This window comes from Polypterus senegalus, chromosome 13 (assembly GCF_016835505.1).
Source record: "Polypterus senegalus isolate Bchr_013 chromosome 13, ASM1683550v1, whole genome shotgun sequence".
NCBI lineage: Eukaryota > Metazoa > Chordata > Cladistia > Polypteriformes > Polypteridae > Polypterus > Polypterus senegalus.
In genome coordinates this window covers 99,215,362-99,229,930 of record NC_053166.1, presented here as the reverse complement: position 1 = coordinate 99,229,930, position 14,569 = coordinate 99,215,362, and the positions used below count along the sequence as shown (strand labels likewise).

Below are 14,569 nucleotides of genomic sequence, written 5' to 3'. Positions count from 1 at the left end.
CCACCACCATGCTTCACTGTAGGGATGGTATTGGCCTGGTGATGAGCGGTGCCTGGTTTCCTCCAAACGTGACGCCAGGCATTCACACCAAAGAGTTCAATCTTTGTCTCATTAGATCAGAGAATTTTGTTTCTCATGGCCTGAGAGTCCCTCAGGTGCCTTTTGGGAAACTCCAGGTAGGCTGCCATGTGCCTTTTACTAAGGAGTGGCTTCCGTCTGGCCACTCTACCATAAAGGCCTGATTGGTGGATTTCTGCAGAGATGGTTGGCCTTCTGGAAGGTTCTCCTCTCTCCACAGAGGACCTCTGGAGCTCTGACAGAGTGACCATCGGGTTCTTGGTCACCTCCCTGACTAAGGCCCTTCTCCCCTGATCACTCAGTTTAGATGGCCGGCCAGCTCTAGGAAGAGTCCTGGTGGTTTCGAACTTATTCCACTTACGGATGATGGAGGCCACTGTGCTCATTAGGACCTTCAAAGCAGCAGAAATTTTTTTGTAACCTTCCCCAGATTTGTGCCTCAAGACAATCCTGTCTCGGAGGTCTATAGACAATTCCTTTGACTTCATGCTTGGTTTGTGCTCTGACATAAACTGTCAACTGTGGGACCTTATATAGACAGGTGTGTTCCTTTCCAAATCCTGTCCATTCAACTGAATTTACCGCAGGTGCAATTAAGCTGCAGAAACATCTCAAGGACGATCAGGGGAAACATGATGCACCTGAGCTCAATTTTGAGCTTCATGGCAAAAGCTGTGAATACTTATGTACATGTGCTTTCTGGGTTTTTTTATTTTGAATAAATTTGCAAAAATCTTAAGTAAACTTTTTTCACGTTGTTATTATGGGGTGTTGTGTGTAGAATTCTGAGGAAAAAAATTAATTTAATCCATTTTGGAATAAGGCTGTAACATAAAATGCGGAAAAAGTGATGCACTTTGAATACTTTCTGGTTGCACTGTATATGTGTGTGTGTATATATATATATATATATATATATATATATATATATATATATATATATATATATATATACCCGCAGGAGAAGTAGTGTGTTAAAGAAGGAAAGAGAAAGAAAAGGAAACATTTTGAAAATAACGTAACATGATTGTCAATGTAATTATTTTGTCACTGTTATGAGTGTCGCTGTGATATATAGCAAAATACCCGCGCTTCGCAGCAGTGTCATGTGTTAAAGAAGTTGTGAAAAAGAAAAGGAAACATTTTAAAAATAATGTAACATGATTGTCAAAGTAATAATTGTTTTGTGTATTTGGCGGCAGCGTCACAAAGTTTTTTAGATCTAGCTGCATCAGAAAATGTACCACAACGTCTGACACGCCTCCTTTTTAGTGTTTTCTCACAGCTTGGATTGCTGTTGTCATATATATACACACACACACACACACACATATGTATACACATACATATCTTCATATCTACATATCTATATACATATCTACATATACACATATACCTATCTACATCATATATACACATACACACAAATATATATATATATATATATATATATATATATATATATATATATATATATATATATATATATATATATATATATATGTAGATATATGTGTGTGTATATATATATATATATATATATATATATATATATATATATATATATATATATACACATATATATATATATATATATATATATACACACACATACATATACTTGTGTGTATGTTTGTATGTGTCTATGTGTGTGTATAGCTTTGGTCACTGAGTGCAAGGGAAAAATAATAAAATATAGTCTATAAGTTATTAAACAGTAAAACATTAACGCTTTTAAGAAGTACAGGTACATTGAGCACTACTGAGTGGTTTCAGGTAAACTACATTTTAAAGACTGTGTAACACAACAGGTAAGTAACTAACAGCAGCTAAAATGTATATGGATCATCTCTCGGTAGTTGATCCCTTTTGAAAGGCGCTACACGACGGCTGTGGTATAGAAATTACATTTTCTATGTGAACGCTCAAATTTGTGCCTCTGGTAATGTGCCTTACCGCATTTAAAGAAAATTAGTTTTGTGTCCTCTGCAGTGTTAAGAGAGAAAGGCTTTGGTTTGGGATAAAAGGAAAAAAGGTGTAAAGAAAGGAAAGTTGCTTTTTCTTTTATATAGTATAGAGAGATGTATTCGCTGACGTTATGATCGCCTTTTGGGGACAGTCGCGGTGGGTCTTGTGTAGACTGGTGAGACGTCCCCGCCATTAATCAGCTGTGATGGCACTGTCAGTCCTCCACTCGTGTGCGTGTCTTCATAATCCGGTGAGGACCTCATAATCGTATAATGCAAAAAGAAAGTGTGAATCGCCTTAATATTATTTTTTCTGTGGTGTAGAAATGGGGTCCCGTGGTTTGCACTTGTCTGGGCTATAGCGCAGGGGAGGATGAAAAAATTAAAAGTGCTCACTTTGACTTAAGGCAGAAGCGCAGCCAGCGTCTCAAAGGCCGGCACAGCTATGCACGCACGCTGGCTGCTCGACTCTTGCTGTGCAGGAGACCACAGTTTTTGCAGACACGTTCATGATATCAAAAGTCTCAGCGCTCTTTGGAGGTCATTCATATATATACAGCGGAGAAGTAGTGTGTTAAAGAAGTAATGAAAAAGAAAAGGAAACATTTTAATAATAACGTAAAATGATTGACATTGTCATGAGTGTTGCTGTCATATATATGCCTGCCTAAATAAGTCACCCTCGCTTTGCTCTTACTTTATTTACCGTTCATTTAATCATGGCTATTGGCGGAAAAATTATAAAATGGAAGGAGGATGGCTTTACCAAAACAATTATTGATGGCGAATCGATTATTCATAAAGCTTGAATTGGTGATGTTTTTCTGTGTTAACCTCATATTTTTTCAGACTTCTTCTCAAACTAAGGTGGTGCGAGGGTAAAATGAATCTGGATGCGCTGATCAATGTAATCGGTGTACAGTACCAGGAAATCATGCATTGACAAAAGCTCCCCTTTGCTTGTAATGCAAAGTGTGATTAAATGCCTTATTTTTTAACGCGTTATGGAGCACATGCATCGAAGCTTCTCAGCTCTGCTTGTGCTAAGAAAAGGAAAGATTTTAAAAATAACGTAACACGATTGTCAATGTGACCTTTTGTAAGTAGTGCCTGGAGGATTCAGTGTGGAGAAACTCGAGAGATAGCATGTGTATTAACTTGTGGATTTTTCTGTGAGTATTTGGTGGCAGTCTGACGAAGTTGCTTCGAAAGACGGCATTAGCCGCTGAGCTCATTAGATTAGAAATTAGATGAATGGGAGGGGAGATGATGACGTGACTCCCCCACCCGCCTCAAACTGTCAATCCCCCAAAAAACACAGTCTCTCGGAATTTGCGTAAGCACACCCCTTCACCTACAATTTTAACTTAGTTACAAAGTGATCAAAACTCTCGTTTATATCCCGCGTCCTCTCATTAAACTTGTATCCCGCATTACCTGTGGGCATGTGAAACGCCAGCGGTAGCCTGTCTATGAACTTAATTTAAAGTTTAGGTTTACACCTTGCTTTCTTTCCGAGACAGTAACACTCATGAATATGGTAGTATATGTCACTCGCTCGCTTCTTATTGTTTTTCGCTGCCTTCTCAATTATATAATGCATGTTTTCTTAAGCGCTTTTGGAGGTCTTCCTGGTTTTCTACTGCGTTGACAATCAGTTCACGTGATTACGTGGGAGGCGTGATGATGTCACACGAAACTCCGCCCCCCACGGCCATCTCCAACTCAAGACTCCATTACATTATATGGGGAAAAATAGCTTCCAGTTATGACCCTTATGCGTAGAATTTCAAAATGAAACCTGCCCAACTTTTGTAAGTAAGCTGTAAGGAATAAGCCTGCCAAATTTCAGCCTTCTACCTACACGGGAAGTTGGAGAATTAGTGATGAGTGAGTGAGTGAGTAAGTGAGGGCTTTGCCTTTTATTAGTATATATATATATATAATGTATGTATGTATGTATAAATATATGTATGTACTGTATGTATGTATGTATAAATATATATATATGTATATATGTATGTATGTATGTATAAATATATATATATATATGTATGTATATATGTATAAATATATATATGTATACACAGCCGGTGTAATTTATGATCCTTATAAAGGTTAGCTTTGGTTTGTTTTTTTTTTTTTTAATTCACTTTTCATTCTCTTAGTCGCGTTCAGAATCGATCCATACAACCCAATATGACACGGCTGTTTTCACATAAAGACGCACTATAGCTCTGCAGTGTACCACGATGCATACTAACGCACCCTACCCCCAAGGGTTCTGACACACAAACGCTGTCGAAGCTGCCTTCTTCGTATCTCACTGTCACTTGATTTTCTTTTCATTCAGTTTTATTGAGTGTTCCTGCCAGTCCCCGCATGTTGCTGTATGCTGTTTCTTTTGTACTCCAGGACATGCAGAGGAGAGAATGGTAAAGAGCAGTAACTTCGGCGCTATGTGCAATCATCAGACGCTCACCATCTGCCCGTGTCACTCAAACACAGGAACATATGTTGGTGTAAAAGTATAACAAAAGTGCACTTTTTCCATTGCCTTTTCCTGTAAGAAGCAATTAACACACTTCTCTCTATGCTGTGGTTTCTATTACACATCTGAAAGAAAGAGGCAATATTTGTGTAAACAACATCGCACAAATGCAATATTATTTGAAAATGAACAGCGTCAGATCGGGTGTGAATTTATGCAGGAACTGGAAATTCTCTGATGTGTGATGGTGTATGGTTCTGTATGGTTGTGGGCGTGGGTGTGAGTGGTGGACATAACTGGAAATTACCGTGAATATGCGTGGTGTTTTGAGATAATGAATAGAGCTGCAAATTACAGGGAATTCTCAGATCTGACGCTGTTCGTTTTCAAATAATATTGCATGTGCTGAACTATTTTAGAATAAAAACATACATTTGATTTCAGTCAGTCTGTTAAGAGCCAGTGTAAATGCATGATAATTGTAAAGGTTAGCTTTTTTTTTAAATTCAGTTCCATTCTCTCAGTCGCGTTCACGATTCCAGAAATCTGACAATGCTGTTTTCACATAAAGACACGCTATAACTCAAATTTGATTTATTTGGAGACGCACTATAGCTCGAATGTGATTTATTTGGAGACGCGCTATACTCGAATGTTATTTATATAGGGAAGAAAGTACAATGTCAGGTGCTCATTCAGTGTAATAGGAACCATAGCACAGAGAGATGTGTACACTGCAACAAGTACACATGTCGTGAATGTAGGAAGTGTGTGTGGGAATTGTTAATATTTGAATGTGATGATTTTATATAGCACGGATCGGAAATCAGCAGTTCTTAGCAGTGCACCATGCAAGCTGTCGTATCAACCGCCTACTGTAACTTGCTTTATTTTTTCTTCACTTATAGTCTAGAATAAAAGTGCAATTGTTTTGTTATACTTGTACACCAACATACGTTCCTGTGTTTGAGCGACACGGGCATGCACAAAAAAATAGACGTGTAATGCCACGAAAAGTGCACTTCAGTTCGCAAGCATTGGTACGAGAATGCAGTCACAAGTATGCTTTATGTGAAAACAGCATTCTTAGATGTGGGGGGGTTGGGTTAGGGAAGGATCCTGAACATGACTGGGAGAATGAAAAGTGAATAAAAAAAAAACCTAACCTTTACAAGTATCATAAATTACATCGGCTGTTACACACTGAAATCAAATGCATGTTTTTATTGTAAAATACAGTAGTAAGAATAAGAGCAGTTTACTTCTCAAAACTTAATCATGTGGGATCGAACTCATGACCTTTTTATTACTAGTCAGCGGCTGATACCATTACGCTACCGTGACGGCTGTATTAAGTGTCTGTCAATGTGGCATGCTAAGGTGGCTTTTTTCTGCAGTTATATTTTTGAATAAAAGCATGCTTGTTCTGTTATATTTGTACCTTTTGTGAAAGTGTTTGATATTTGAACTTCAGGCTTCATACGTTATATAGTTTATGCTTACATTTTGTCATTTACTACTACAATATGAAAAACATTTCTGTTTTAAAAATGTGTTTACACGGATTACTGTAGAAACGGAACACACGTGAAATGCATGTATTCCAAATAATGATCTATTATTTCCACTCTAAAACTCCACTTCACTCCCAGATAATCAATCAAGGCATGAGCTGGGAGAAGTTTGTGCACGTTCTAAGTTGGTGGGGGGGATAGAATAGCCGGCTACTTGCAGCTTTTCTTTTATCCGCACATTTAGATTAACAAAAGACACTGGCGGAGAGGTGAGAACGGTTTTAAGAAGCAATTTAAGGTGGGGCGGACCTACGAGTTTTTTTTGTTGGCTCTGGTAATTCTAGTGTTAATTCTAAGTGGTATGTGTTGGGACAACCAGGCACTGCTCATCACTTGTCCAATACAGTCCCCACAGTAAAGCATGGCTGTGGCAGCATCATGCTGTGGGGGTGTTTTTCAGCTGCAGGGACAGGACGACTGGTTGCAATCGAGGGAAAGATGAATGCGGCCAAGTACAGGGATATCCTGGACAAAAACCTTCTCCAGAGTGCTAAGGACCTCAGACTGAGCCAAAGGTTTATCTTCCAACAAGACAATGACCCTAAGCACACAGCTAAAATAACGAAGGAGTGGCTTCACAACAACTCTGTGACTGTTCTTGAATGGCCCAGCCAGAACCCTGACTTAAACCCAATTGACCATCTCTGGAGAGACCTAAAAATGGCTGTACACCAACGTTTACCATCCAACCTGACAGAACTGGAGAGGATCTGCAAGGAGGAATGGCAGAGGATCCCCAAATCCAGGTGTGAAAAACTTGTTGCATCTTTCCCAAGAAGTCTCATGGCTGTATTAGCTCAAAAGGGTGCTTCTACTAAATACTGAGCAAAGGGTCTGAATACTTAGGACCATGTGATATTTCAGTTTTTCTTTTTTAATAAATCTGCAACAATTTCAAAAATTCTTTTTTTTTGTCTGTCAATATTGTGTGCTGTGTGTACAATAATGAGGAAAAAAATTAATTTAAATGATTGTAGCAAATGGGTGCAATATAACAAAGAGTGAAAAATTGAAGGGGGTCTGAATACTTTCCGTACCCACTGTATGTGTGTGTATATATATATATATATATATATATATGAACAGAATATATACAGAATTTGAACAACATTGGACTGTAGGTAATATATAGTATACTACTGTTCAAAAATAGGTTATTTTGTATCTCAGTATATTGCTTGCCCAAGCACACAAACATACACATACACTCCAAGGCAGGTGTCAAGGGATGCAACACTTGAATATTAGAGTTAAAAAATCACTTGGCTTAAGTCCAAACACTAGTTTTTGTTTGGGGAAACAAACAGCTTTTAAGGCACAGGAGGCTGCACATCATCAGAAAAAGTCTTTGTTACAACAACAACACAGACCCGTTCCTTGGTTTTTCAGCTGTGTCTAGGTGCCTTGATGAATTTCAACAGGACAGTACTCAGTTGTTTAAATGATTATGATTTACAGAGAGCCAGGAAGCAAGCAGCTGGGAAAGTTTTGCAACTGTTACAACCATCTTATTTGAGAATTGTTTAGTCCAGAATTAGTCCAAAAATCAATTGTTAACTCAAAAGGCCCTCCTTCACTGTATTTCCTTGTGTTTTCAGAATATTCTGACAAGTTCTCAGTTATAAAAATGTTATGCTTAATCTTTATCTTTTTATTAGTTTCTGTTTAGATGTTTATATTTTAATAGGACATTGTCTCCAAGCTCAATTGTACATTCAGCTCAATATTCAAAATTTTAATTTTTGTATACATTTATTAAGCGTGTAGTTTAAATATTCAATGTGAAGGATTCTGAAATGTGTGAATCTTTTTCCTGTAGTTGTTGTTCAGAGCTACACAACATTTTTGGTTCTTTTCTGTTACCTTGTTGCAGATCATGTCTCCATTTTTCTTTAGGCCTAAGGTCAGAACTTTGTCTTGACCATTATAAAATATGTTTGCCTTCTGTTTCAAGCCTCTGTTGTGTTTATTTACTTGTGTGTTGAGGTCATTTGCAATTGGACAACTTTACTGTATTCCATATATTATTATCCTTTACTATTACCTCATACAACCTGTAATACACTATTACCTTAGTGATTGCAAGTTGTCCCAGCTGAGAGGCAGCAAAATAGCCACACACTTTGATCTTTACTCCATTGTGATTCACACTTGGGATGAGGCTGAAGTGTTGGTGTGTATTCCTCCAAATGTAACAGTATGTGCTTCCACACCATAGCTGAATAGTAGAGTCTTCTGTTCTAGTACTGTTGTAGAATAATCAGGTGGTCTTTAGAAAACATGAGACAACTAGCATAATTTTTTGAGACTAGTGCTTTACTTCATAGTAGACTCTTATGAGCACTACTCTTATACATTGTTTGCTGACTTCACAGACATAATCAAGTCCAAAACTTAAATTTAGATCACATGTTAAAAGCCATTTATGAAGGGAGACAGGGAATTCCAAAGACCATGGTAAGTTCAGGTTCGTGCAGTCTCTGAATGGGATTAAATGGGCCTATGATTGTTGTTAAGAGTTTTAAAAGAAACACAAAAAAATTTCTTAGCTGTACATGTAGAAAATAGGACTGACTAAAATATAATACCAGTAACACCACTCTCTCTCACTGTCTACTGTTGTATGTCCACTCTTTTATTAATGTTATACTGTCCAATTTTCATATACTTGATTAACCTGAAATGTATATAGTGGGTTTTGGGGATTTTAAAACCAATTCAATTTTAACATGAAGGATGTTACATTATTAGCATGTAATCAATGAAATGAAGAGAGATAAATGTGTTAACACTAGAATCCCTGAAGCCTATGAACAAGGGTGTAATGCCAGTCCACCTTAAATTCCTTTGCACCTTTTCAGCAGCGTCTTTGTTTTGCTAATGTGTCAGTCAGCACAAGCAGCCTGCTATCCTGTCCCTCACTGACGCAGCTGAAGTTCTCCAAGCTCAAGTATGTTTGTTTGGTTGTGAGGTGCCTTGAATTGTATTGGGTAAACAATATATCGATTAACTGTGCCATCTTTTACCTTTATGCCTGGTGCTGCTGGAATGCTATGTGTGACTGGGCATTTCTTGCAGGGAGGGCTTCTGTTCTTTTTCTCCGATGTAGAACCCTCATCCTTATCTTAGTTCACCTCTGTTATACCATGTGTTTGTTTGAAAACTAACAGTGTAAGATCGGGGAGTGTGAATGAGACTGAGAGAATAAAACTGAATTAAAAAAGCTAACCTTTACAAGTACCATATATTTATACCGGCTGTTAGAATAAAAACATACATTTGATTTGAGTCTATAATAGTAACAATAACAGTAGCTCATTACTCAAAACGGTAAATGCAGGAAGGACCTGGAATCAAACCCGCAACCTTTTTGATTATGAGGCAGCAGCTCTTACCTCTGCACCAGCCAAGCGGTCATGTCAGCATTGTACGCCAATCAAATTTTTTTTCATCGGTTATAGTCTTAAATAAAAGCACACTTTCTTTGTTATACATGTACATTTTGTGAAAGTGTTTGTTTGATTTTTGGACTGAAGTCTTCAAACATTATCCACTTAATTCCAATATTTTGTCATTAATACTATAACATAAAAAAAGTTTGTTTTAGCTATGTGTTCAACATTTCTTGCCTCGCATGTCCTGTCATCCTACATTTACCCACATCGTTGTAGACACGGAACACACATAAAATGCCTTTGTTCAAAATAATGATATATTATTTACCCTATACTTCAGGCACCTCGCACCTAGATAAACGGGACTTAAGCTAGGAAAACTTAAGCTGCATTGGTGAGGGATGGGCTAGCAGGCTGCTTGTGCTGATTTGACACATTTGCAAAACAAAGACGCTGATAAGGGAGGTGTGAGGGAATTTAAGGTGGCCTGGCATTACAGTAATCCCTCGCTATATCGTGGCTTGACTTTCGGCTTTACTCTATCGCGGATTTTAAATGTAAGCATATCTAAATATATATCACAGATTTTTCGCTGGTTCATGGATTTCTGCGGTCACTGTGTCTTTTAATTTATGGTACATGCTTCCTCAGTTTGTTTGCCCAGTTGATTTCATACAAGGGACGCTATTGGTGGATGGCTTAGAAGCTACCCAATCAGAGCATGTATTACATATTAACTAAAACTCTTCAATGATATAAGATATGCTTCCCGCGCGGTGCTTGATTGTTTTCTCTCTCTCTCTCTCGCCCTCTCTGACATTCTCTGCGCCTGACGGAGGGGGTTTGAGCAGAGGGGATGTTTGCAAAGAGGCTGTTTGCCTAGAGGATATGGGCGCTCCTCTACAAAATGCCGCTTTATCGCGGTGCTTCGGCATACTTAAAAGCACGTATTAATGTTTTGATTGTTTGCTTTTATCTCGTCCTCTCTCTCTGACATTCTCTGCTCCTGACGGCGCTCCTTTTAAGAGAAGATATGTTTGCATTCTTTTAATTGTGAGAAAGAACTGTCATCTCTGTCTTGTGATGGAGCACAGTTTAAAATTTTGACTAAAGGGTGTTATTTCATGTCTAGAGAGCTCTAATAATGTTAACAGTGTGGGAGAGTTTATAAGGGCTTAAAATATATAAAAATAACCATACAAACATATGGTTTCTACTTTGCGGATTTTCATCTATCGCGGGGGGTTCTGGAATGCAACCCCCACGATCGAGGAGGGATTACTGTACTACTTTTTTCATTGGCTTCAGTAATTATAGTGTTAAAGCTTCTTGAGCAAAACAGATTAGTTAGAAGTATAAGCCAACCCACAAATTAAACTATAATAAATGCCAATTTTGACACATGAATATTACCAAACTAAAATAAATGTATCTTACGATCTTAAATAAGATGATAAAAAGAGGTAGCTGACTTTTGTTGCATTATCACTGAAATTTGGGGAGAAAAAAGTAATTCTTTACAGGTTTAGTGTAGTGTCTCCAATAATGTACTGAAGCACTTATTTGATTTTTTTTTTTGTTTTTTATTAATTTCTTGATCAGTTGCTCCTATAAACACTTAAACACTGAAGTATACTGTATGTCTGTTAAGATTTTTTCTTTGTTTGCTGATATTTTACCAAGCTTTATGGTTGCGAAACATGGGCACTATCCAGTGACCTGAGACGAAGACTGGACTCCTTCGGTACTGTGTCTCTTCGGAGAATCTTTGGGTACTGCTGTGTTGACTTTGTGTTGAATGAGTGGTTGGTCATGAATCTTGAATAAGACAGTTTACCTGCATTGTGAGGGAGCATCCGTTACAGCACTATGGCCATGTGGTATGATTCCCCCGAGGGTGATCCAGCTTGCAGAATCCTTATTGTTCAGTACTCGAGCGGCTGGTCCAGGCAAAGGTGATGGCCACACAACACTTGGCTGCAGCAGATAGATGGTAATTTCCGAAGGGTCAGAATGGACCATATGTCTGCTTTGGTGGTTGCCAACCAGGATCCCGAGCTGTTTCGTCATGTGGTGGATGTGGCAATATGCTATACCGTGCATGCTCTCCGACCTAACCTGACCAATACTGTGTTTGAAACCAACTTCTAATTTACCTAATGTGCCTTTTCCTGGCTGTTGTTACATGACCGTTGCTTTATGCAAATGCTAAAGGCCTCTCAGTAGTGTTTCATTTATTTAGACCTGCTTAAATGCATCCTCTGAGAAAGGCAACCATGTATTTATTTAGATATTTTTAGGAGAAATTATATGGAAAAAATATATTAAATGAAAATATTTAAACTTTTAATTCATGTTTTTTTTTCTCTCTCTCTCCTGTCCTCCCACCCTTCACCTGTTCAGGTGGTTTGTCCTGACTTGGAAAAGATTGCTGCAAGTATGAGAGCTTTAGCAATGAGTGTCACAGATGGGACAGAGATGTTTGGTGACCTGCCAAGGCCACGGCTGAACACAGGAGACTTCCAGAAGCCTAAATACTGAGGAGAATGATCACTGCAAGCAGACATTTAATATTAAAATGGATGGACATTTACTTGTTAGTTTACTGTCAAACACTAGCCACCAAACTGACTAAGAAACAACACTAATCCTTCAACTCAAATAAATAAAAGTTTTGCATAGTGAAACTGAATGACAAGTTTACAGGTAATAGAGAAACACATACTGACTAATCACATTTGTATGAATCACAGTAGACCATAATAATGCTATAACTGAAAAGCTGAACTTCTGAAGTTTTTAAACAATCTCCAAATACCAATTTATAATGTAAGGCTTTCAAGTTATGACTGGGCCTTCATCCATGTTTGATTAAAATAGATGCAGCTTGAGTTTTATCTGTCCTTCACTTTAGTATAGCAAGTAAGCGTAGCCTGCTATAATCATGATTTAACTCAAACATGTTTAAAGTTTATTTTTGAAACTGTGGTTTTAATTGAGCTTAAAATGGAAACATATCCAGTTCTGTTATTTTGTTTTGTTTGTCCTGTGAATGAACAATTGCTTGGCCACAGGCTCAAGATAAAACAATTGTTTTTTTAAATATTTTTATCATGCTTTTGTTTATTTCATTCAATCAGAAGAATGGGCCTGTTCCTATTCTTCAACCAAGACACGTATCTGACGGACTGGAAAGTTGCTCGTCTGTACTGGAAAGGAAAATCGTTTTCAATTAAATTATGCCAATATGCTGTATCATACAGTTTGTTATAGTTCAGTCGAATTAAGCACACAATCTAGTATTTAGGAAAAACAATCTGTTTAACTTGAATAAGAATTAAAGTTTGTTACAATTTTTATTTCTTCATTTGGTACCTTTATTGTGTACTCCTATGGGTGACCTGTTAAATGTGTAATTAGTTTTTACTTTGAAGTATGACTTCTACAATTTGCTAATTAGGAAAGGGCATAGTTAGTGTAATCATTTTACCATATTCCTGCTCCTGTCAAGTATTCATTGTTATTAACTTTGCTGGCTCTGAAGTGTATAATACACTTTTTAAAGGAATGTCTAATGCAAAGCAATATGTAATTTGTTATATAAATAATCAGGTTTTAAAGTCTATGAAGTTAAAAATGGAGGATAAAGTTTGGTTTGTGGTGGGTTTTACACTTCACTGCCACCAGAGTAAAGACCGTTAAACAGCAAATAATTACTTACACAATTGCAGAATTTCATTTTGAATATGTCATAGAATTGCTGATTGATTTTTTGTTTGATTTTTTAAATTAATTTTAATTACAAGCAAATAATCCATACAATCAAACAAATTTAACAAAATCAAAATTCAACATTCTCTCAAAAGAGAGGAGAGCCAGCCAACAAAACCAAATATTTGAAGAAGCAAGAAAGTAAGAGTATCCTTTTCCCCGATAAAGATTATTCTAAAATGTTATTGATTATATCCTGCCATATTTTAAAAATGTTTTGAACTGATCCTCTGAGTGAGAATTTTTTTCCATTGTAGGAGTTACCCATTGACTTAAAGGTGGAATACTGGGATTCTTCCATTTGAGCATGATTAGTCTACGTGCTAGTAGTGAGGTAAAGGCCATTATGTTTTGTTTGTCCTTCTCCACTTTAAGCCCATCTGGGAGTACACCAAACACAGCTGTTGATAGATTAGGAGTGATTGTGACACCAAGGCTATCTCATAGGCATTCAAAGATTTTTGTCCAAAATTGTTAATTTGGTGCACACCCAGAACATGTGGCCCAGTGAGTCTGGAGCTAGATTGCAACATTGACAGGTTGAATCTTGCCCTGGAAATATTTTGGATAGTTTTAATCATGGTAAATGTGCTATAAGATTTGAAGTTGCTAATTGAGTGTTTTGCGCATATGGAACTAGAGTGTAGCTGTGCATGGTTGCCTTACTCTTTTTTTTTTTTTCTGAAATAATTGTGCCCTGGGATCTTTGAAAGGCAGGGACTTTAAAATGTTTTTATAAATTGTGGCGATGCTTTCTGAGTCTTCAAGACTAATCAGTGTTTGTTCTGGAATAGAAATGGGTGGAAGGTGAGTTTAGCAAAGATTTTAGCTTGAAGGTATTTGAAATATTGTGTTACATTTGAAGCTTAATTGATTATAGTATGAAAAAACACCAATATACAAGTCTCTAAATATTTAATCTCTAACATTTTCCAAGCATTGAATACTGTGTATATTTTGAGAGGGTGGAAAAAAGTAATTGTCATAGAGGTGCAACAGATAAAAGCTTCTCTGTCATGAAGTGCTTCCTACATTGGTTCTATATTCCACGTGAATGAAGGCTTATTAGTGTATTGCCTATAATTTGTATTAACTGGGTCACAGGACGACAGGGATTATAAAGAAGTACTGCAAGATTTCATTTCTGTTGTAGACTTGTGTATTTTCATCAATTTGTATTGATATCAAGGTGTTTATAGCTTGTATATTTGCCACACAGTAATGAAACTGAAAGTTAGGTAGGGCCCATGCACCTTTCTGCTTTAGGTTTCTGCTAGACTCACCCTCTGGATG

General features: G+C 37.3%; 1 protein-coding gene across 1 annotated transcript in view; it reads left to right on the top strand.

Annotated features, from left to right (window-relative positions):
• The window catches only part of akt1s1 (AKT1 substrate 1 (proline-rich)), an 86,023-nt gene extending 73,155 nt beyond the window's left edge, over positions 1-12,868 (top strand). Inside the window, exon 6 of the mRNA XM_039774737.1 lies at positions 11,909-12,868. Within this exon, the coding sequence (XP_039630671.1) occupies positions 11,909-12,046 (138 nt within the window). The 3' untranslated portion in view covers positions 12,047-12,868. The remainder of the gene's footprint in view (positions 1-11,908) is intronic.
• The last annotated feature ends 1,701 nt before the right edge of the window (positions 12,869-14,569 follow it).